This window comes from Pipistrellus kuhlii, unplaced genomic scaffold (assembly GCF_014108245.1).
Source record: "Pipistrellus kuhlii isolate mPipKuh1 unplaced genomic scaffold, mPipKuh1.p scaffold_m20_p_2, whole genome shotgun sequence".
In the NCBI taxonomy this organism is placed as follows: Eukaryota; Metazoa; Chordata; class Mammalia; order Chiroptera; family Vespertilionidae; genus Pipistrellus; species Pipistrellus kuhlii.
This window is the reverse complement of record NW_023425515.1, coordinates 136,021,672-136,046,417: the sequence shown is the minus strand read 5'-3', so window position 1 is coordinate 136,046,417 and position 24,746 is coordinate 136,021,672. Positions and strand designations below refer to the sequence as shown.

At 35.7% G+C, this 24,746-nt stretch overlaps 1 protein-coding gene across 5 annotated transcripts in view; it reads right to left on the bottom strand.

Moving 5' to 3' along the window:
• Positions 1-581: 581 nt before the first annotated feature.
• The window catches only part of SYDE2 (synapse defective Rho GTPase homolog 2), a 46,828-nt gene continuing 22,663 nt past the window's right edge, over positions 582-24,746 (bottom strand). The window contains exons 3-8 of one of the 5 annotated variants that reach the window (XM_036444806.2): positions 22,754-23,856; positions 18,189-18,315; positions 13,808-13,989; positions 8,079-8,310; positions 3,217-3,264; positions 2,525-2,659 (exon numbers count right to left, since the gene is read on the bottom strand). In XM_036444806.2, coding sequence (XP_036300699.1) covers positions 3,254-3,264; positions 8,079-8,310; positions 13,808-13,989; positions 18,189-18,315; positions 22,754-23,856 — 1,655 coding nt within the window. In that variant the 3' untranslated portion in view covers positions 2,525-2,659; positions 3,217-3,253. Of the gene's footprint in view, positions 2,707-3,216; positions 3,265-8,078; positions 8,311-13,807; positions 13,990-18,188; positions 18,316-22,753; positions 23,857-24,746 lie in introns of all 5 variants that reach the window. The other 4 variants (XM_036444803.2, XM_036444805.2, XM_045584385.1 and 1 more) reach the window with 4 other exon arrangements.

Sequence of the window (24,746 nt, the reverse complement as noted above, 5' to 3'; positions counted from 1 at the left end):
TAATTAAAGGCATAAACTTATTGAGCACTACTAAATACAGCAAGAATCAATTAAAGAGGTTTATAGTTACAACTTGGTAATTTAGACAAAAAAAAATGTTTAGTATTTTCTATTTAAAATGGCAAAGATTAACTTTAAAACTATTTTTAATATATATATATATATATATATATATATATATATATATATATATATATATACTTCTTTATTGATTTCAGAGAGGAAGGGAGAGGAGTAGAGAGATAGAAACATTAATGATATGAAAGAATCATTGATTGGCTGCCTCCTGCATGCCCCCTACTGGGCATGTGCCCTTGGCTGGAACACTTCAGTCCGCAGGCCTACACTTTATCCACTGAGCCAAACCAGCTAGGGCTTTAAAACTATTATCCCAAGTAATATAACATAAATGTGGCCTTTAAAGTATATTGGATTCTGGACAATTCAACTTTGGACACAAAAATAAGAAGTTATTATGTATATTTATGAATAACATATGATGATCCAATACTTTAACATATTTGTTTTAAAATAATAGAATTAAAATAAGTATAATCCTTAAAATTATTATAGTAATAGTATGACACCAAGGTAATAATATTTTAATAAAAGTTTTACATTTTTGGAACAACTTATTGCATACGCTGTACATGATATAGCAAACAAGAGGAAGTAGACTGAGACAGCCTTCCTACAAATTATTTAAGGTACATTTCTTTTTACTATTTACTCAGAACATATTCCTGTCACATATTCTTTTGGTATTCTTCTAGATTGTTATACAAAAGTGTAAAAACTGAAAATTTCACTTAAAAATAATTTTTTAAGTGAATTTTTTTACCTGGGTATTTAAAAAAAACAAGTATTCAAAAAGGTGCTCTATTTACCAATGTGTATTGCAAAGAAATAGTTAAATACTTTAATATTTAGAAAAACATCAAGAAGTCAGGTTTCCTAATGGCTGCTACATGTTTAAATTGGTAATTCAAATTTTATTTATAATTTTTAAATTATACATACCATAGGTATAAAAGTTTTAAAAAATACATTCCAATTTAATAAAACAAAAGGTTTTTAAATGTACATTTTCAAACACTGCTGTGATTGCTATAATGACTACCCTGTAGATATACTTAGCCAAAATAAGTTAATTTTTTAAAATCAGTAACGTAGTATGTTGGCAAGATTTTTTAGAAACAAATATGAGTGATTATAAAGCCGTTATGAATGTACTATTACAAATAAATATGTTTTATGCGTAATTACTTTTTTTAAAAAGCAGAACTTAAATATGCATAGAATAGGTGAACATTTTTATAAACTTAGTCACCAGTACAGAAGTCTGGGCACTTAATCCTTTCAGTTAGAGGATTTCACTTTAAAAGATGACTTCTCGCTGGGGATAGTGTGACTTCCTGTGAACCAAATAGAGTCTACTATTTCTACTCAGATGCATCTAGTATTTTGGTTCATATGTTTCTATGCAATTTCTCCTTTGACTTAACTGTTCTTTCCCTGAAAATAACATTCTTAAGCTAATGATTTTGGCCTCATGACATATATTTTAAAGATACATGTGATTCTGCAACCAATCCTTCCCCTTATTAATACCTACACATATATGCACTTATAAATATATACATATTTTCAGGATTATAAAAATATTTAATTTCCATAAGCTTAAATAATTACTGTTAATACAGAATACATTAATATTTGTATACTTTTCTTTCATTTACAAAAAGGTTCTTATATAGTAGCATTTGCATTGCAAATGAAATGTGATCAAGTGGTGTTGCAGTGTACTCATACTGCAAATCCAACTGAGCAGCTGCAATATTCCTCTAAAAGGAACATCTGTTTCAGCTACAGAAGAGCAGTTCCTATAAAATACAAAAATTGTGAGGGGCTAATAACTTATGTGAATGCTATAAGTGCATTTAAAGTTATCTCCAAAGAATTGGCAAGATTTATTAAAATATATCCAAGTCCAAGTTATCTTTACCCCAAGTAAAATTTTCTAATAAGATAAGTAAAAATTATATTAGTGAATATGAGTGTTTTTAATTGAATCACATTAACTTATTAGAAATTAACTGAAGGCTTCAAGAATAAAAAATAAATAAAAACATCCCTTGTGAGAAAGATTTGAAACTTTAAACATTATGAAAAAACAAAAATTCTCAAACACTCATACTAAGCTTGTTTTTGTTGAGCTCACGCTCCAGATTTCCAATCAATGTATCAATACTTTCTTGTAGATCTTTGAGATTGACTTTTCGATCCACTGTAGACTCAATTGTCTGCATTGTCAAATATGTCTGAAATGTGCACTCTTTGGACAAGGGAATTGGCTGTTTAATCATTATATCAGGTCCATACATTTTGCTGCAATTTTCTCCATCTTCTGAAGGGACATCATCATAATCCACATCATTTAAATTTTCTTTTGTATTTAAAAAGTAGTTTTCTCCACAGCTGCTCCAGTCTCCTGCATAACGATTGCTAAGTGGACTGTCTAATTTGGTTTGCCGTGGCCGAAGTACTTTTGATGAATCAGCACCACTCAAATTTAACATCTGAGGTCGTTCCTTCTTCTTCCTCAAATAATTCAGAGAAGACTTCTGTTCTGACGATTCTTTGACAATTAAACGCTGCACTAGAAACGAACAATAAATCTGCTTTGGTGATAGTAATCCAGCTGGCCTTTAAAAAACAGAGCTAAAGATAAGCCACTTATTAACTACAAACATGCATTAAAACAAAAACATGCACACTATCAAAGAAAGCATTCTATAATTATTTTTTCTATCACCAGACTTAATCAAGAATAGGGACAGCACTAGTAGAATGTACAGTGGTGCTAATTCATGCCACATCATAACATCCCCAAACAAATCAATTTCCAATGTTGATTAACTTCTGTTAATTATTATCTAGCCGTAATTCAAACAGTAGCTAAGCTGGTAGCTTCTTCTAAATTAAAAGCTACAGCAAAAAGCAGGCAAGGCATGTTGATGTACAAACAAAACAAAACAGAAAGTTCCTTCGTCTGCCAACGTCTAAAGGCAAGGCATCTAAAGTGCTCACTCTAAAAGTTCTGACCTATGTGCTTCTTTGCAATTCTATTAGCAGCAGTGTCATAAGTTACTTTACCAAGCAGCCCCAATTTCACTTTGATAAAATGCACGAATACTAGACTTGACTACATGTTACCTGGGTTTGATTATACGGCATTAGCTACTAAGAGTCTTCATTTATTGCCTGAAAATAGTACAGATATTTTATTTTTCCATTTTAGTTATGTATCTAACAATCTCAAATAACATTCCTCATAGTAAGATTAAAGTCTCCTAAGGGTATGCATTCTGCTAGCTGTACAGATTACCACAGAGACACACATTATTCCATAATAAGCCACTTACTCTTTTGTGTATATTGAACAGAACATTTGTCTGAAGCTCTTCTTTATATAAATTAAACTTAATTTAAATGTTGAAGCATAGCTATTAAAACCTGTCCATAATACCTCTCTTTCTGCTTGTTTATTCTCGGTTACATCTATATTTCCCATCTCTAAGGTAAAGGGAACATATTATTATCAATAACGCAGCAATTTTTTACTCTGCAAACTGTCAAGTTGCTGCATTCCTATTGTATAAAATAAAATGATTGAAAAATAATACAAACATGCATATGGTCCTAGTTTTCCAGAATTACAGTATTATAGCATTTTTCAGATATTTTTACTTAGATTTTATTAAAATACTTGGTAACTGTGTATAGATATGTTCTTTAACATGTCTGTTTATCTGCATTTTTATTATACATCATCATGAGTAGGTAAAAACTCTTTACCTAAAATTTTCTAGAAACTAAAGGGCTGGTATTAAAATTGATCTCTGATAACAGTATTAATAAAGAATGTCCCATGCCATTAAGTGATGTAATGGCAGAATGGACATCTGAATTTTTCCACTGTTTAATTATTCATATTGCTTTTTCTTCTCTAGCTTCTTATCTCCACTGTTTCCTTGCTCATCTCTCTTCATTTTCTGTGCTATTTCTGACTGACTGCTTACGTGCCATGCCTATTGTTTTATCAACCTATTACAATATTCTGCTTACCTTGAGGTCACCTGGTTTGTAATCCAAAACAAAGTAAAACATTTCTGACTCTGTATCTGAGCTTGTGTTACTTTTCTGGCATTTCCCTGGAAACGCTATATGTATTTTACTAATCAAGTCCTTATTCAAACATTATTTTTGTATATTTTTAGGGAAATATTTAAGAAACTGATTATAATTATAGTCATATCTTTTAGACTAAAAATACAATTTCTCTGAAAAATTAACCTCCCTAGCTTCTTAAACTATTGATGGTGGAATGGTTTCCTATTAATTATGCCGAGAAAATGGCTAATTTTATTTATTTATTCTTATTATATTATTTTTTTTTATTTCAGAGAGAGGAAGGGAGAGGGACAGAGAGATAGAAACATCATTGATGAGACAGAATCACTGATCGGCTGCCTCCCTCACACCTCCTACTGGGGATCAAGTGGGAAACTAGGCCAAGTGCCCTGATCGGGAATTGAACTGTGACCTCCTGGTTCAAAGGTTGATGCTCAACCACTGAGTCACACTGACTTGGCAAAAATGCTAATTTTAACCACCCCAAAAAAGTTCTAGTTTTCCCAGCACTGCTGACTACCCACTTCAACAAAATAAATTTTATTTATTTATTTTTATCTTTTAATTTTTTAAATTGATTTTAGAGAGGAAGGGAGAAGGAGGAAGATATAGAAACATCAATGATTAGAGAGAATCACTGATGGGCTGTGTTCTGCAGGCCCCACACTTGGGATGGAGCCCGCAACCCAGGCATGTGCCCTGACAGGGAATCGAACCATGACCTTCTGGTTCATAGGTTGATGCTCAACCACTGAGCCATACTGGCTGGGCAACAGAATAAAATTTGGGGCAATAGAATGAAAAGTTTCACAATGTAATGATAAGTACTAAAAGACTTTTCTTATCTTGTTTTCTACTAAAAGTTTATATCTTTAATCACCACTTTATTAGCCTTTTATCTACAGTGCAATTGACTAATTTAACAAAATGCATTGTCTAGTTAGTGCCAAGCACTATGATAAGACTTGGGAATATAAGTAATGAAGCTTTGTCTAGTGAGAAAAATTTAACAAAAAGGATTAGGAAAAAATCATTGGCTTTTCAAAAAAAATCTCTCCCAAATCTACTCATCACAGAATATGCGATATAGCAGATAGTTGGTCTGGAGTTACACTCTGTCTAAAGCTATTTCCCCACCTATATAGTGAAAGAGTGGCCTATCAATAATTTTCAATATTCTTCTTACAACAGCAAATGTATTTTTAAAAAGCAACATTTTTTTTAATCTACGATATTAAAGAAAGGGTGAAAAGAAGATTGTTTTGGTCAAAAAGGGAAGTGTGTTTCCATTTTGTTCCCCAACATGTTACCAATCTGGCCATAAAGCTGCTTCCAAAGAATAGAGCTTTGGCAGAAGAAAAGCTGAAAACCAAAACCGCCGGCAAGATGATTTACCTTCCAATGCCAATCGGCCATGGTTCTGACCACTTTGAAGAGAAGATTTATCAAATGGAAAGCTCAATGGAAATTATAATCTTCCCCAAAATGGAAAAAAACAAACAAACAAACAAAAAAACCCACAAAACAAAAAGTAAAAAAAGCAAAAAGAAAGGGTGGAACCAACTCTTCTTACCTCTGGAGTAGGGGAAATTCCAAAAAGACAAATGAGATATGCATAGCAGAGAGCCCAAACCTATTGCATGTATGACGGGCATTCACCAAGTTCACATACTATGACCCAGTCTCTTTGTTACCATCAATTTTCTCAGGCTCAGTAACTGTCTTACATCTACTTGACTTCTGCCTTTTCTTGAATCCAAAAATAATGATTTAGAGGGCAAAACTAACTGCTGTTTCCTCTCATCTTTCTACCCTATTCTGACCTTTGTCTGAGATGGTATAACTAAAGAAAAAGAAAAGATTATAGAAAAGGGAGAAGTTATTCCTAAATCCAACAATACAGATCTCTGCAATAAGGTATTGATACACTAGGAGTCAGTTGTTTAAGGATATCATTGAAATATGGTGAATCTGAAATCTATACCTGCTTTTTCTGTAACAGAGGATGTAATTTAATTTTTACTTCTACACCCAGAACTAAGTTCGCTGTCAAAAAATAATAAAATGATATTAACCTCTGGTACAGAATTAATGATAAAGGACTCAGGTACTGACAGTAATTTAATGTATCTCCAAGCACGTAAGTTTACATGTGCGATTAGAATGATAAGACAGCTTGACCGGCTTGGCTCAGTAGTTAAGCATTGACCTATGAACCTGAAGGTTACTGTTCAATTCCCAGTCAGGGCATATGCCCAAGTTGTAGGCTTGATCCCAAGTGTGGAGGCAGCTGATCAATGATACTTTCTAATCATTGATGTTTCTACCTCTCTATCCCTCTTCCTTCCTCTCTGAAATCAATGAAAATATTTATATATTTTTAAAAATAGATAGTTCTTCTCCAAATTTCTGATATTTATTAGAATTAAAGCAGTTTTAGGAAAAGCTAAGAAACCCGCATTTAAAACTTTAACCTGAATGATTCCTTATTTTGGGTACCAAATACAGTATTCAGACCAATTGTACAGAAAATCTTGACTCAGATTTTAAAATAATAATACATACTAATTCAGTTAAAATGTCAACTAAAAGTTATTTTTAAGTCTGTGTTTAAAGAAAGTAAAAATTTTAACTCTCCAAATTTAAAGCTGAAACTTTTTATTGGCTTAAATTTTAATTCACTTTTAAAAATTAGATTTAATTTAAAAGACTGAATCAGCATTCCTTTGTACTTTAATCTCTTCTTCTCATCTATGTATATAAAAGCTTAGAGGCTGTTAAGGCAGAATGACCAGAATGACCCTTCACTATGACGCACACTGACCACCAGGGAGCTGATGCTCAACATAGGAGCTGCCCCCTGGTGGCCAGTGTGCTCCCACAGTGGAAGTGCTGCTCAGCTGAGCAGGATGAGTGGCTGCTCCTGCAGTGGGCCAATCCCATAGGCCACGCCCCTCATCAGTGCACAAATTCGTGCACCGGGCCTTTAGTTTGTCTATAAGAGATTAACAGTGCACATTTACCAAGGGCTAACGTTATGCTAAACACTCCGTTCATTGCCTTAGATGCTTAATCTGCACAACCCTGAGGTAAACACTATTTACAGAGAAGGAAACAGGTCTCAGGAAACTGAGGTATTTGCCTCAGCCCACACTGTGGGTGAGTGCCACAATCCAAATCTGGACCCATGCCTGACTCCAGGGCCGAACACTTTCACCTCCATGCCTTCCACTAGGCATCTAAGTACTGTGCAGTGTTGGGAAGCGAAGCAAGGGTTATTTCAGGATAAGAAAATTTTGGAACTTAAATATGGAATCCTTTATGGAACATCTAATTAGTAAATACAAATTCCTTTTAGCATTAAAACTACACAAGAGATACATGAGGACAATAATTGCCAGCATTTTGTTATTGACTGCTTCAAGGGATGGATAAGAAAGCTAAAAAGATCAGAGATAACTATCAATTCAAGTACCTATTATCTGCCAAGAACTCAGAGACTGTTAAGGCAGAATGACCAGAGCACTTACATACATAATTTTTAACTTAATCCTCCTAAATCCCTATGACAAATAGTGATGCTGAGACTCTAAGATATTAAGGAACCTGCTCAAGGTCAGACAGCTAATAAGTGACACAGCCAGATTCAAATCCAGATAGAACCAAATCCAAAATGTGTACATTGATTTATATGTCTATCATATTATCAGCAAGAGCAGAAATATTAAACTGAGAAATCTAAAGGGCAGGTATCAATTCATAAATATTTCCAAAAGCAAAATCTAAAAAAGGTGTTCTTCTGTCACATATGAGTATATTTAATTGTCAACGAATTAAAATAGCCTACCATTAAAAGAGAAAAATATTTCCGTAGAATCATTTACCTGGCCAGAGCTGAAGTAAGTAATGAAGAACTTCAATGTGTTTTTTAAAGTCCAAAGCACTTGCAAGTTCCTCTGAATCGGTAAAGACTCTGTTGTTGTGGTTGGAAGTCTCTTGCCTCTGACTTAGTAATACTGGTCCAAAGCACACAGCCAAGTTCTGGCAGGTCATCTTATTCACTTCATGATAAGAAGCCACCAATTTCAAGTGATCCAGCAACATCTTTAGTGTTGCCTAAATGAAATGAAATTACATTTCAAGAGCACAATGTATAGCAGAAAACATAGGCAGGCATCCTATTACTCTTAAAAGATTATTTCATGAACAAGCAAGACAAATACTCATAGACACAGACAACAAAATGGTGGATACCAGAGGGAAGAGAAGGTAGGAGAATGTAGTAATGGGTAAAATGGGTCAAATATACAGTGACAGAAGAATATTGGACTGAGGGTGGTAAACACACAATGCAATATACATATATTAGTAATGTGTTATGGGATTGTACACTTGAAATCTATGTGATTTTATTAACCAATGTCACCCCAATAAATTTAATTTTAAAAATAGAACCTCCCCCCAAAAAATAAAAAATAAAGTTATTTCAAAGAATTGCTTATAAGTTAGATATTTGAAACTTGAAACATTTTATTATAGAAATGTTATACAAAACCCTTAGATACCAATAACATAATTGGATCCATTAAGTGGTTAAAATATATACTCTTTATAAAATGTTCATGAATGAATTCCAAATTTCAGCTGGAATCCCTGGGTAAATATATACGCAGCATTTTCCTCTCTTCCCTCCTCTAAAATGACAATACCAAAAAGGATATGATGGAAACTGGAGTAGAGTAGGCGTGTTCATTTTAAAAAATATATATATATTTTATTGATTTTCTACATAGAAGAAAGGAGAGGGATAGAAAGCCAGAAATATCGATGAGAGAGTAACATTGACCAGCTGTCTCCTGCACACCTCCTCCCGGGGATGTGCCTGCAACCAAGGTACATGCCCTTGACCAGAATCAAACCTGGGACCTTTCATTCCGCAGACCGACGCTCTATCCACTGAGCCAAACCGGTTTCGGCAGCGTGTTCATTTTTAAGCACAGATAAATCTTGCAGTCGAAAGTGGGGTACTATCTAGGAACATTTCAGAGTGTGGCCAGGTTCTACTGTGATCTAGATTAGGAAAATGATCAACATGTTTCTTAACTAATCAATATTTTAAGTGACAAACCATGGAAAAGGGAAGAGTAGTAGAGTTAGAAATTAAAGCAAATTTATTGAAAAAAAGGTTTTTAATCTTTGAAGAAAATAATTTCATAAAGGCAATTTGCTCAAGAAATGGAATGGTTATTTAGGTTTAGGCAATAATGAAAAGAAACTATGTGTTTTGTTTTGTTTTATTTTTTTGAAGTAGTGGTATTTAATCAATCTTTTAACAAGTAAAATGAGTGTGTGATGTCTTCTTCATAATTGTACTGAAGAAATAAATTCCAACTAACACTGTAATTTAAAAAAAAAAAAAAAAACAGAAAAAAACAAAGTTACATGTTATTTCTGGAGCTCTAAGTAACACTTGGGTTTGGTGATTAGAAGGTCATTAGTAACTGTAGAAGAACAAGTCCAGAGAGAAGGGAGAGGAAGCCAGACTGCAATGTGTTGAGTAATAGATGAGTGGTGAAGAAGCGATGACAGTTGAAACATTCCTTCAGTGTCTGGCTGTGAAGGGAAAGGATTAAGAGAGTATGAGAGCCAGAGAAGACATAAACTGATATTTTGAACTCAAAGTCTGTCTCACACACACACCCACACCCACACACACACACACACACACACACACACAAGCACAACTGGCTTGCCCTAGCTGGTTTGGCTCAGTAGATAGAGCATCAGCCTGGGGACTGAAGGGTCTTAGGTTCCATTCCAGTCAAGGACACATGTCTCGGTTGCAGGCTCCTCCCCAGCCTGGGTCCTAATCAGGAGGCAACCAATCAATGTGTTTCTCCCACATCAATATTTCTCTGTCTTTCCCTCTCTCTTCCACTCTCTCTAAAAATCAATGGGAAAATATCCTTGTATGAGGATTAAAAGAAAAAAAAGCACAACTAGTTAAAAATATTAGGTTCAATCTTAATGGAAATCCAAAAAATTCAACTTAAAATTAAAAACCTATTTTGTCTATTAAATAAGATGAGCAAAAAAGAAACTGGGTTTTTTTCTGGCCAGCGTGGCTTGGTGGTTGAACATCAACCTATGAGCCAGAAAGTTGGGGTTCGATTCCGGTCAGGGCACATGCCAAGGTTACGGGCTCAGTCCCCAGTGTGGGGCATGCAGGAGGCAGATGGTCAATGATTCTCTCTCATCACTGATGTTTCTCTATCTTTCTTCCTCTCTGAAATTAATAAAAATATATATATTTTTAAAATAACTGTTTTGGCCGAAACGGGTATGGCTCAGCAGTAGAGTGTCGGTCTGGGGACTGAAAGGTACCAGGTTCGATTCCGGTCAAGGGCATGTACATTGATTGCGGGCACATCCCTGGTAGGGGGTGTGCAGGAGGCAGCTGGTCGATGTTTCTCTCTCATTGACATTTCTAGCTCTCTATCCCTCTCCCTTCCTCTCTGTAAGAAAAATCAATAAAATATATTTTTTAAAAATAACTTTTGTACCTTTTAAAAAGTAATATAAAAACATGTATTAAGAACCTTGAAATGTTCACATCCTTTAAAATAGTAATTCTACTCAGAGCCTCATACAAATAAGTAATTGTAACTGAAAAGAAATATGTGAACAAATATATACAAATAGGTTCAAAACCTAAATATTACACAAGAGATTATGATATATTATGTCAAATCCACTCAATGGAATATTGCACAACCTTTTTAGAAAGAATGTTAATAGTCTAATGGCCAGAAATTCCTAAATTCTTGTGACAGACTTACACTCATAAAAACTATCTAGCCTCGGGCAAGTGATTTAAATTTTCTGACACTGCCAAACCGGTTTGGCTCAGTGGATAGAGCTTCGGCCTGCAGACTGAAGGGTCCCAGGTCTGATTCCCATCAGAATATGTGCCTTGGTTGCGGGCACATCCCCAGTGGGGGGGGGTGTGGAAGGCAGCTGATTGATGTTTCTCTCTCATCGATGTTTCTGACTCTCTGTCCCTCTCTCTTCCTCTCTATAAAAAAATGAATAATATATATATTTTTTAAAATAATAAATATTTTTTCTGACACATTTCTTCACTTACATGTAAACTGACACATAATTATACCTTATATTTGTGTGGGAATATTTCTAGCTTTAACCTCACCCTTCTGCATCTGCTCACCTCTTTCTAACTGCTCCCATCCCCCACAGAAAGTAGTAGTAATTGCTAATCTAATGGGACAGGGCACAGGTTGTTCAGAACCCAGTGAATGAAGCTATTGGGCTTAACTTTCTACTCACTAACTCTTGACCATTCTGCCCTCACATAAGAAATATAGGCAAGCCGAAACCGGTTTGGTTCAGTGGTAGAGCGTTGGTCTTCGGACTGAAAGGTCCCAGGTTCGATTCAGGTCAGGGGCATGTACGTTAGTTGTGGGCACATCCCCGGTAGGGGGCGTGCAAGAGGCAGCTGGTCGGTGTTTCTCTCTCATTGACGTTTCTAGCTCTCTATCTCTCTCCCTTCCTCTCTGTAAAAAATCAATAAAAATATATTTTATATATATACGTGTGTGTGTGTGTGTGTGTGTGTGTGTGTGTGTGTGTGTATAGGGCAAGCCCTATATTTATCTGGATAAGCCCAAACACATGTTTTCCCCTTATTTTTTTTTTCTTTTGTTATAAGAAACAACCACTCAAGGTAGGTTAAGACTGTTCTGCATACCCAGCCATCCTCCCACCTATCCTGCAGGCATACCTGAAGATACTGGTCCCAAAACTTAAATTGTGGCAAGGGCACTAATGGGAAGAGGCAAGGAGAAAGGAAATGGTGGTGAAGACTGCTTAAGTCTTAAGGCTAAGCACCAAAATAGTTATCATATTTTTAAAATACTAAAAGGAAATAAGTAAAAATGTTAATAGTTGCCTTTGGGCCAAAACTGGTTTGGCTCAGTGGATAGAGCATCAGCCTATGGACTAAAGGGTTCTGGGTTCGATTCCGGTCAAGGGCATGTACCTTGGTTACAGGCACATCCCCAGTGCAAGAGGCAGCTGGCCGATGATTCTCTCTCATCGATGTTTCTAACTCTCTACCCTCTCTCTTTTCCTCTCTGTAAAAAGTCAATAAAATATATATTTTTTAAAAAAATAGTTGCCTTTGGGTTTTGATAATTATAACTTTCCATTCTTCTTTTCTATATATTCCCAAGTATCCTATCTAATAAAAAAGTAATATACAAATTGACCATCACTCCAACACACAAGATAGCTGCCCCCATGTGGACACAAGATGGCCATCACAAGATGGCCAGCAGGGGAGGGCAATTGGGAGGGACCAGGCCTGCAAGGGAGAGCAGTTGGGGGCGATCAAGCCTGCAGGGAAGGGCAGTTAAGGGTGACCAGGCTGGCAGAGAAGGGAAGTTGGGAGCAACCAGGCCTGCAGGGAAGGGCAGTTGGGGGGAACCCAGGCCTGCAGTGGAGGGCAGTTAGGGGCAAACAGGCTGGCAGGGGAGCAGTTAGACATCAATCAGGCTGGCTGGGGAGTGGTTAGGGGTGATCAGGCTGGTAGGCAGAAGTGGTTAGTGGCAATCAGGAAGGCAGGCCAGCCAGCAGTTGGGAGCCAGGAGTCCTGGATTGTGAGAGGGATGTCCAACTGCCCATTTAGCCCCGATCCTACTGGGTCCCAGATTGAAGAGAGTGCAGGCTGGGCTGAGGGACACACATCCCCGTGCCCAAGTTTTGTGCACCAGGCCTCTAGTTTATAATAATAAAAGAGTAATATGCTAATTAGACCTGATATTATCCCAGACATCCTTCTGGACGAAGCCAGGCTGTTGCAAAGCCTGGGTCCCAGGTGCCTGCCAGTGACCAGAAGCCGCCCAGGTCCCAGGTGCTGGCAGCAGGGGGAAAAAAGGCCTACTTTTTTTTTTTTTTTTTTTTTTAATATATTTTATTGATTTTTTTTTTGCCCCCCTTCCTCCCTCCCTCCCATACATACCCTCCCTCCCCAGAGTTTTATGTCCATTGGTTGTACTTATATGCATGTACACAAGTCCTTCGGTTGATCTATTATCTCCCCCAGATCTTCCTCCCCTCCCCACTGTAATTTGACAGTCTGAGGAAGGCCTACTCTTGCATGAAATTTTGGGTGTCGGGCCTTTAGTTCTACAATAAACTTATATTAATAATAAGATAACAATACTCTTTAAAAACTCAGGAGAACATTTATGCCTAAAGATAAAATCATACACAAAAAGATAAAAAAAAAATTCTAAATGTATTCTGTTTAAGAAGCAATTTCTAGATTTATGGTGTTTAAGAAGCCATGATCTTACTCATTTTTGAAATCTAAAGAACAAAATAAATGGATGAACAAATTAGATCCAGAGCTATAGTAACATGGAAACAGATCTTCAAATCTCAGAGGAAAGGCAGGGAGGGTAGATGGAAAGAGATTAAGAGAGATTAAGCCACAAATGTCAAAATAGCGAAAAGATTATTTGCAGCTCTGGAGCTAAGTATATAATTCATTACGTGGCTTTCAGGAAAGATGAACACTGGTTATGCTCACCTTCTCAACGTCAGGCAGGCAATCCAACAGGTCCACTGTGTACTTAGAGTCACTTGGATCATTCTCACAACTGTTTGATGACATTTTCAGGGGATTTTTAGCCATTGCGTCTAATACAGCCTCATAAAGCTGTTTTGTTATCAGCGGAGAAGGAAGTTCTCTTAAGTAATCCTTAAGAACACCTTCAGAAAACAAACCAGAGACAAGTGGCAGTTAGTCTTCAAAGTGAAATAAAAAACTGTGCTGATTTTTTTTTTAATTCAAGTATTATACAGCCAACTTTTAATATTCTGAAAATAATAAAAGCAATAATTTTTAAGAGTATTATAACAAAACAGTAGCATTTTGTATTCTTACTAATTGCTTCATTAACTGATATTTTGTTTTGAAAGCATGATAAAAATGCACATATAATTTCCAATTATCATACATATTAGGTTTGTTCCTCATAAAATAAGTCATTTGATACATATATCCTATTGGTTCTGCCCTCTCATAAAAAGCTACTCTAAGTGCATGTGAAAGTTAAGAAAGCAAGACATTAATATTAATCCTAAATTATTCCAATTATATGAATTTTGAATTTCTAGACTTTTAATTGATAGTGAAAGAGTACCAATGACCCAAAGCCCTTGCAAATAACTGAACTATACAAGACATATGACTTAAACATAAGTCCTGGATGGTTGGATTAACCCTAAGGCTGCACTGTGGAAGAAGAAAGCCATTCCTAAAACCGAACAAATGAAGCCAAAAACCAAAAATAGAGGAAGCATCAGACTTGTCACAATAATAGGAACAAACTCAATTTCAAAGGCAATATAAGTGGTTATGACCTAAGAGGTATCTATCACCTGTAGAAGAGGAAACAGGAAAGGGTACTGAATGGTTGTTACACACCAGAAAGCAATGTAGGATACCAGCTAAAGAAAGGAATGTGATCACAAAGAAAAAATAGGTTCCATTGCCTACACCAAAAACCCAAAGGTAATAGACAATATTGACTCAGAACATGCTCTGAGCTTAGAATTTAGTTTGAAAGCTGAGGAGGAACTTCAACGTAGTCATAGAGAAAGCCTCCCATCTGATAATCTTTAACATATTGATAGTAATATGGTTCATTAGTTTCTTATGCATCCTTCCAATGTTTACAAAAATATAAACACCATATTAACCATATATGTTTATGAAAGTTTAAGATGTATTACTACACTCCCCTTTATTACATAAAATATAGCATATGTGGCCTACTCAGTTATTTGCTTTTTTATTTACCATCAAATGCTTGAAATTTTTTCAGTACACAGAGAGCTTCCTCAAACATTTTACAGTCACACCTGTAATGAACACTGAGAACAGTGTTTCTCAAACTTGGCTGCACAATGAAATGGGTGATATGAGTGATACGGGTGACATGAGGAGTGAGAAAACATTATTTCAATGGATCACGGATGTCCCATTATCAACTGGCACAGATGGATACTTGGGTTGTTTCTTACCTTTATTCTAAAACATGCTTTAATGAATAACCTTGCACATCAATACTTCGTATATGTAGGATAAATTTCCAAAAATGGGAAAAAAAAGGTGTAAGGCCGTTTCCTAGGTTTGGGGTTTTGGCATCTAGTGAATAGTAGTGCCATTACTTGAAACAGGAGGAAAAGGAGGAAAACCATGTTTTAAGGGTAGAAAAGAGCTTTATTTTGAACATATTAAGCTTAAGGTATCTATGAAACACTGAAAGCTGCTGGGTATAAAAATCCGAGCCCAGTCGGAGTGGCTCAGTTGTTAAGTGTCGATATATGTACCAGGAGGTCACTGTTCTATTCTGGTCAGGGCACATGCCCGGGTTGCAAGCTCAAACCCCAGGGTGGGACATGCAGGAGGCAGCTGATCAATGATTCTCTCTCATCATTGATGTTTCTATCTGTCTCTCCCTCTCTCCCTTCCTCTCTAAAATCAACAACAAAAAAAGGTATTATATTTTTTCAATCTGAGGCTCAGGAAAGAGATGGCTGGAGACATGGATCTGAGAATGGTCAACTAAAGGTAATAAGTGGAAGCTTGAGAATGACTGAGACTCTCTAAGGAGGCATACTGAGTAAAATAAAAAGACCCCGAAGAAGGCTCTTAATGGGTTGTCAGAAAGAGGATCTCCCAAAGGTGACTAAGGAATAATGTCTAAAGAAGTATGAGTGGTAAGAAGAGGTGGTGAGGGGGTGAATGGAGCAAATATGCTGTCGGGGAAGTCAAGGAGAGAACGTTTCAAGAAAGCCTACAGAATCCACTGATACCCAACAAGAGTTAGGTTAGACAAGAACTTTTAAATACTATGGAGAACAGTGTTTCTCAAACTGGGCTGCACAATGAAATAATCTGAGAAACTTTAAAACAATGGGCTCCAGAGCCCTCTGTCAGTCCTACAAAATAAGAATCACAAGGGTCAGGACTCATGTCCCTGTATTTTTCACAAATTCCTGCTGTGGTTCTAAGGCAGCAGGGTTTTATAAAAAGGGATGAGAAACAATGAGATAATCTAAGACAAGGACCAAAAAATGTACACCCAAGAAGTAAATCAGCAACCTTGGTAAGCATAATTTCAGGACACAGAAGTCAAGCTGCAGTTAGTTAGGAAGTACATGGACATTAAGGAAATGAAGAAAGAGGGGGGAAAATGGTCAGCCTGCTCCAAAAATCTGGCTTTGAGAGAAAGTGATGTCCACAGAGGAACAGAAAGAACAGGGTGAAGTAAGGTTAAGGTAGGGATTATTTTAAAGATGGGAGAGACTTCAACATTTAAATGCTAATGAGAAGAATATATTAAAATAGTTTTTAAGGTTTAGGAGAGAGAAATATAATCAATGGAGCAAAGCACCCAAAAAGAAAGGAAGAGGAGACTCCTGGAAACACACAAGAGAATTAAAATTAGTCCAAAGTGTGAGGAAGATCATTTCCATACTGATACAGAAAAGATAGTGGGAAAGTGAAAAGGGATGTATGCCAGGGAAGGCAGATGGCAGGCTGAGTCAGAAGAAGTAGAGGAAGTTCCTATCCGATGGCTTCTATTTTCTCTGGGAAGTTAGGGGCAAGGTAATCACTAAGAGAGACCTGGGTGACTCGAGATTCGAGGAGCATGAAAAGACATTAAATAGATACTGTAGAGAATTGGGGAGAGGGAAGGAGGAAGAAAAGGAGTGGAGGAAAAGAGGGAGAGAAATAGAATAAGAAAACATAATTATTAGCTATTTTCTTTTAATTTTAGCTTCTTTTGTCTATTGTGTTTACTTCTATCCTCCCTCTGCTTCCCCAATTCCCAACACAAGAATATAGCCTCCATGAGATCAGGAATCTTCTATCATTTGGCCCCTGCGTTCCCAGCACATTAAATGCTCTCTGGTGCATGATCAACTCTCAATTAACCAAATCACTAGCCTCAGTTTCTTTCTTAAGAAACAAGAAAAAGAGGAGCATATTATACTCAAAGTAAGCACAAGAAAGAAAAATATAAAGATCAGAATAGAAATTAATGAAATAGATAACAGAAACCAATAACAAAAATCAACAAAACCAAAGTTTGGTTCTTTAAAAAGATAGACAAAAAAGACAAACCTTCAACTATGGTCACCAAGAAAAATAAAAGAGAGAAGACTCAACTAAAATCAGGAATGAAAGAGGGAACATCATTACCAACCTCACAGAAACAAAAAGAATTTTAAGTTAATACTATAAACAGCTGTATACCAATAAATTAGATAACTCAGATAAAAGTAAAACACATAGAGAAATATAAACTAGAAAGTTATTTAAGAAATAGGAAACTGAATAGACTTAAAACGAGATTGAATAATTTTAAAACTTCCCACAAAATAAAGCAAACCAAGATAGTTTTACTGATGAACACTACCAAATATTAAAAGAAGAATTAATACCAATTCTTCATAAACTCTTCCCAAAAATAGAAGAGAGTACACTTTACAACTCACTCTACAAGGCTACTATTACCCTAATGCCAAAACCAGACAAAGACAGCACACAAAAAACTACAGACCAAAATTTAGGAATATAGACACAAAACTCAACAAAATACTAACACATTAAATCCAGCAAGATATTAAAAAAAAAAAAAAAAAAGATACATCATGACCAACTGGGATTATCTCAGGAATACAAGGTTGGTTTAATGTCTGAAAACCAATTAATGTAATATACCATAGCAATAAAATAAAGGACAAAAACATGGTCATTTCAATAGTCTCAGAAAGGTCACTGAACAAAATCCAACATCCTTTTATAATAAACTTGGGCTAAAAATTAGTATTTCAATTCTCTTTCCTGCAGATGTAGTCTTTCCAAAATGTGTACATAAAATAAAATCTATTACCTGTTATTACATTTATATCTGGGTACTGGTTTTCACACAGAACAACAGCTTTGCTATCTCTCTCAAAAGCCTCCCGAAGTTCTTTCTTGACTGCTGCCGAACCACATAATCGGTACAGGCCTACTACCTAGAAATAAAATTATGGCCATATTGTGGTAAGTTTGATAAAAAGAAAATGTAATTGTACAGTATGTATAAATCCCATGAGCTCAGTCATCAAATATTTTCTGATGGCATGTAATTAAAAATACCTCAAGCACAGCTTTTGAATTTCACCATAGACCATATTAATTAATTTGATAAGAACAATCTACTCTTTCATTTAAATTCAAACAATATACTAAGATTTCTGCAATGCTGAATATCTTAAGCAAAGATACAACCCATCCCCATTTAGTTTTATATGCTCAACCAATCTCTCCATGCCAAGATCATGCCCTTGACATCTTTTTGGCTCTAGACTGAAATACTACATACAGCACAGTGGTTAAACAGGGTTTTGGATTCATAAAGCCTCACTCTATCCCTCCTTCCTTGATGAATTTGGGCAAGTGATTTAATCCCTTTAGAACTCAGTTGATTTACCCACTTAAAAGTATATAGTTGAGCCTTAAGGCTAGAACAGTCATCTTCCAGTAATTCGCCAAAATGACTAACACAAAGGGAAAGAGGAGAGGCACCTGCTATATGTTCTCCAGGCCTTTTAGAAAACATGGAGCTGTTCCTTTGGCCACATACTTGGAAATCTATAAGAAAGTGATAATGCAGACATCAAGGAAATAGGTGCTGTTCAAAAAGAAGTGGCCCACAAATGTCACCAGGGCAAAACTGGAAGAGTCTACAGTGTCACCCAGCATGCAGTGGACATTGGTTGGAAACAAGCAAGTCAAGGGTAAGATTCTTGCCAAGAGAATTAATGCATGTATTGAGCATAGTAAGCACCCTAAGAGCTGAGATCGCTTCCTGAAACGTGTAAAGGAAAATGATCAGAAAAAGAAGGAAGCCAAAGAGAAAGGTACCTGGGTTCAACTGAAGCGTTAGCCTAAACCCAGAAAAGCACGCTTTGTGAGAACCAATGGAAAGGAGCCTGAGCTGCTGGAACCCATTCCCTATGAATTCATGGCACAGTAAGTGTTAAAAAACAAACAAACAAACAAAAACTATGTACTGATAAAAATGTTTCTCTTTAAAAAACAAAAACAAACAAACAAAAAAGGATATAGTTGAAACAAGGTTCCAATATTCTATTTGTATAAAATTATCTTCTCAGGAAAAAAAAAAAAAAGGTTCTCAGGAAGAAATAAAAGTAAACCTAGGATTTGTTTAAATTAATTGGTTATAGAGTGTTGGAGGAAATGCAATTAAAATAATATATTAAAGGTAAAATAAAACCTCCAGTTCAAAATGTAAATAAGATGCACAAAAACTTCCCATCCTCTCCTTAACTTACATTAAAAGGGTCTGTTTTTTAAACAGTTAGCTCAGACAGGTTCTAAAATATTACGGCTGAGGGAGTGCACTGAGAAAAAATGAACATGGTATCTGTAAAAAAAAAAAAAAAAAAAAGCATGCCTGATTAAGCACTCAAAGTTTTTTTTTAAAAGAAAAAAACCTTCAAGAAAATGAAAGACAAGTAAGTGGCTGGCACCAACACTTCCATATCAAAGACTATTTAGTAAGTTCAATCACCTTGAAGAAATAATGGATAAAGAAATTATTTCAAGACAGAAATAAAGTAAAAACAAACAATGGAGACCCCTAAGAATTTGAACTAGAAATCACTTTAAAATGTTATAGTCAATATATTTAATGACTTGTTAAATATAATCAATTTGATAAATATTTTTTAAAATAATAAAAATTTAAAATGTTATAAATAATCTAGAGGAAAGAGTGCACAGATGAAATTTCTAGGTTTATTTATGACACTAACCTCTTGTGAGTAATTAGATAACTGACAGAATACGTTATAGAAGGTGGGTCTCAATATAGGAAAGTACCAATAATGGATACAGAGAAATGTTATCCACAATATTTGAGATGACAAGCTAGTAAGTATTAACTGAAAGATAATAAAGAACCTACAACTATTTCTAAGAGAAGGTAATGCAAGGTGTGGTTATATTCAAAAGGATCAACCTACTGTGGGAAACCAAGTAATGTACTTTGAAGAAAATTCAAATTTCCTACTCTATCCACATTCATAGTGCATTCACATTGAGAAGAGTATGTGCTATGCTGGTCATATCGCTGCAAGAGAGACATGGTATAACTGCAGATGGTCCAGGAAATGAAATTAAAATATAAAACAGAACTAAAGGAAATGCCATCGCATTAGGAGAAACTAACTTGATAGAGCCCTTCTTGTGAGGGCACAGTAAGTGGCACAAATCCCATAAGGATGTATCCCCTTGAACTTGAGAAAGAGATGAACCTAGAACAAATTAAAGAAAGTACCTGTAATAATACTTCAACAGTAAGTAATAAAGTAATGGAACATGTTATCCCAAAAGCTGAAATTATAAACATATTTTTTCAAGGTGAATAAAGGGAAAAAATCTAATAGAGGTATTTCAATGGAAGGATATTTTATAATATATCCCTAACTTCAGAGGCTGATTTCTTGAATTAAAAACTTGAAGTACATGCTTGATGCCTCTATCAGAGATAAAATCTGTACTAGATACACCAAGAGTGTTATTTCTATAATAATTTTTCCCATTGAAAGAGATGGGTGACAGTAGCCTTCAAAGCATTTGGAAAATGCCATAGACTATTTCTGCATGACTATTAAAACCTGATTTTCATAGTAAAAAAAAAAAAAAAAAAAAAAAAAACACAGTAAGAAAAATTACTGTCTAAAATGGTAAACAAAATTTAAACAGTATGCTAGACTGTAAAATGCAGACAGAACAGCCTCTTTCTGGAGAGTGGGGAGTGAGGAGAAGCAAAAGACACACACACACACACACACACACACACACACAGAGGTTTAAAAAGTACAGTTCCAAATGTATAACTAAAATTTACTTTTTAGCTCACAGAAAATCCTTTTTTAAAATAAATCTTTCTAAAATTTAAGTATAGAAATTAAAGGCATTGCTAAAAAATGCTTTCTTGGCATTTAAAATAATAAGCTTCAACAATCTTAAATACCTGCTCTTTATAAAATATTTCCAAGAATGGACCATGAAAGTACAGTGCTATTGGAGTTACTTATTTTAACACTCAGTTGTAAAGGTTTGTTTAATAATTACCTTTAAAATCTGACTAGTCTCTCTGACCTTTCTATACATTGCTTGGAAAGAAGAAGAAAAAGAAATGGCGGGAAACAGAGGAGAGCCTTAAGAAAAAGTCACTGGACCAAAAGTTGGATTAGAAACTTGAAGGCTTCCCTTCCATCTAGAAAATGTATCACATCTCCAGGAAGAGGCTTCAAAAGTTCAGATGTCCTAGCTTCCAGCTTCAGAAAGCTCCTGCATCTGTTTTTGTAGATATAAGCACATAAGACCCTCTGAGATTAAATGACTTGCCCAACATCACACAGCTATTAATGAAGGGAAAAAGAATCCAAGTGCCATGCATTTTATTACAAAATGCCACTAACTTATGCTGTTTCCATATTTTCTATAGATTCACGGTAGATTATTTTAAATTCCTTTTTTTCTCTTTTTATATATAAAGAAACCTATTTCACATTTTGTTATACTTACCCTTGACATTTTTAATCAATGTTATAAATTTTGATAGCACCAAAGTAGAAATACCTCAGAGCATAATGATCTTTAGGCTTAATTTGTGTTACAAAAATAAGTATAAATAATTACTTATAAATCAGAACCATATCCTCAGTGATATGCTGTTTCTCGTTGTCACAGTCCATATGTATTAATGAAAATAAAGAAAAATAAGTTCTATTAACTGATTAACATATCTTGTTACAAATAATACCAGGCTTTTTGTTTGTTTTAATGGGTTGCTTTAACCTTTTTATTTAAAAGGAATAGAGAAAGGGATGTGTTTTTAATAGTTGTACATCTCTTCATTCTCCATGTTTTCCCAAAGTTAAGAAACAAATAAACTTATGCTTTCCAAAGAATGGGACTCAGGGAGAGTAGGGAATAAGAACTGGGAGTTAATTTTAGGAGTGATTACCAAGGAGATTAGATTTACTGTTGGACTCTCTACCTCAGGAATCAAACCATGAAGAAACATTACTTAAATTATTTGCCTATGTTATCAGCTCTGGCGTATCCTACAAATGATACTGCAACACAATCTTGATCTTTGGTATAAGGCCCATCAGCTTTGCATGACAACATAAATTGCAGAACTATCTAACATGCTCTCAATTATTGACAACACAGGTTAAGGTATGAATTATACCATAACCAGAAATATAATAAAGAATAGAAAAGAGAAATGTCTAAATTAGGTTATTTTTATCTTTAGTTCCTCCCCAAAAAAATTACTATTAAAAAAGTTAATTAATTAACCGATGAGTTCATTAAGGTAAATAGATAAGTGGATAGATAGAGAGTAGTAGAGAAACAGTGAAGTAATACCTGGCAGCCTCTCTTTACAATTTCCGTAATACATTTCTGTATCAGGAGTGGCACCATCAATCCTGTATTTTCTTTCTCTACAACTTTCCGAATATCAACACCAAACATTACCGGCTCTCGGTTTATATCTAGTCCATGAAGAGAATTCTCCCACTGTTCCAAAAGAGTCACTTTTACATAAATAAGGCCTCTAGGTTCAAGTTTGACAGCCAATTGATGTGTCTTGGTCACTCTGAATAAGGTGGGGAGAACGACAGTTCCATGACAGCACACCCGATTTTTTCTCGGCGTGGGTTCCCAACTAAATACTACCAGCTTCAAATGCTGAGCATTTTCAATTTCTATGTTGAAAGTGTGATCCATGTCCAAAAATGTCGTCCGACACGTAAGCAAAGCAGTTCTTGCTTTGTTTACTGAGTCTACCTGAATTGCGCAAAAGACATCTTTTGAATCTATCCGAGGTGGTTTTAAATCCTCAGCACCATAAAAATGCACACTCATGAGCCCAGATATGTATTGGGAACACTTAGGTTGATCAGAAAAGCTGTAATGTCTGAAAGCATCAATGTCGATTTCATTCTTGCTACAGCTATTGGGAATGACTTCCTTTCCCTTCCCAAATCTGTTCTCAGATCCGTGTTTGCTAGATTTAGTTATGAGCTCAGGTGAATCTCCGTCACTGAGATAACCACCTCTGCAGGAATACTTAGAACTCATAGAAGGTTTCTTCTGGTAGCTGTGCTGGGAAGACACACTGGTATCAAGATGGTACCGACTTATAACATTCCTCTTCGCAGCTGTGGTTGTGTTCCCAGAAGGCAGAATAACAGAATGATGAATTTCCTGATAGTCACATTTAGACAAGGAAGGGGGATTATCTGGACTGTTTATATAATTCAAGTTTCCTCTAGCACTCAGTTTTCGGCTAAGTTCTGGCAACCTTTTCATTTTCATGGAAAGTTTCCTCACAGTGCGTGGAGATTTTATTTTATCCGGGAAAGACCAATTAATCGAACTGCCTTTTTTCACAAGGCTAGGGCTTGGAGAAGATGATTCTAAAATGCCCAATTCAGTCTTATTTGTAGCAGCTAGGATCCCAGGACCTGTTTAAAAAAAAAAAAATTAAAAAAGGGAGGGTATTATAAAGTGATATGTTTTGATTCCTATTTTACAAACCACCAACTTAACAAGCTCTCACATGCACAGAAATTCTTCTCTTGTCTCCTCTCAATAGGGAGATTTACGGTAGTTACAAGTTAGGTGAATCTTCATTACCATGTTCAACTAGAATAGCAACAACCTCCAAAATGGCTTACAGAGGAAAGAAGCACCTCCCTCCTCTTCATCTACTTTTCTACTCTGAAATTTTGGAGGAAAGGTAATATAGGTTTCTTTTAGATCTTTCTACTGTAATGTATTTCAGTATTTTATTTTATAGCTACAAAGAGGAAACTAGGAAAGCTTTTGTATTTTAATACATTAAGAACATATATTATACCATATCCTCTATTTTAATATTTCTTTAGAATGTTTCCTCTATATTTATAATCCTCTAAAAAATAAATTTTGGCCCAGTGATTCCACTTCTGGGAATATAGCCTAAGAAACCCAAAACACTGATTTGAAAAAATATATGTGCCCCTATATTCACTGCAGTGTTATTTACAACTAGCGGCCTGGCGCACGACATTCCCTCAGCCTGGCCTGCGCCCTCTCACAGTCCAGAACCCCGCAGGAGCTCCTGCCACCACCACTGTGCTCGCCAGCTACGCCAGGCTCCTGGGCTGAGTGGCACTCCTCCTTTGGGAGCACACTGACCACCAGGGGGCAGTTCCTGTGTTGAGTATCTGCCCCCTTGGTCAGTGAGCATCATAGTGACCCGTCATTCCACTGTTTAGTCAATTTGCATATTAGCCTTTTATTATATAGAACAGCCAAGATTTGAAAGCAGCCCAAGTGCCCATCAGTAGATGAGTGAATAAAAAAGCTGTGG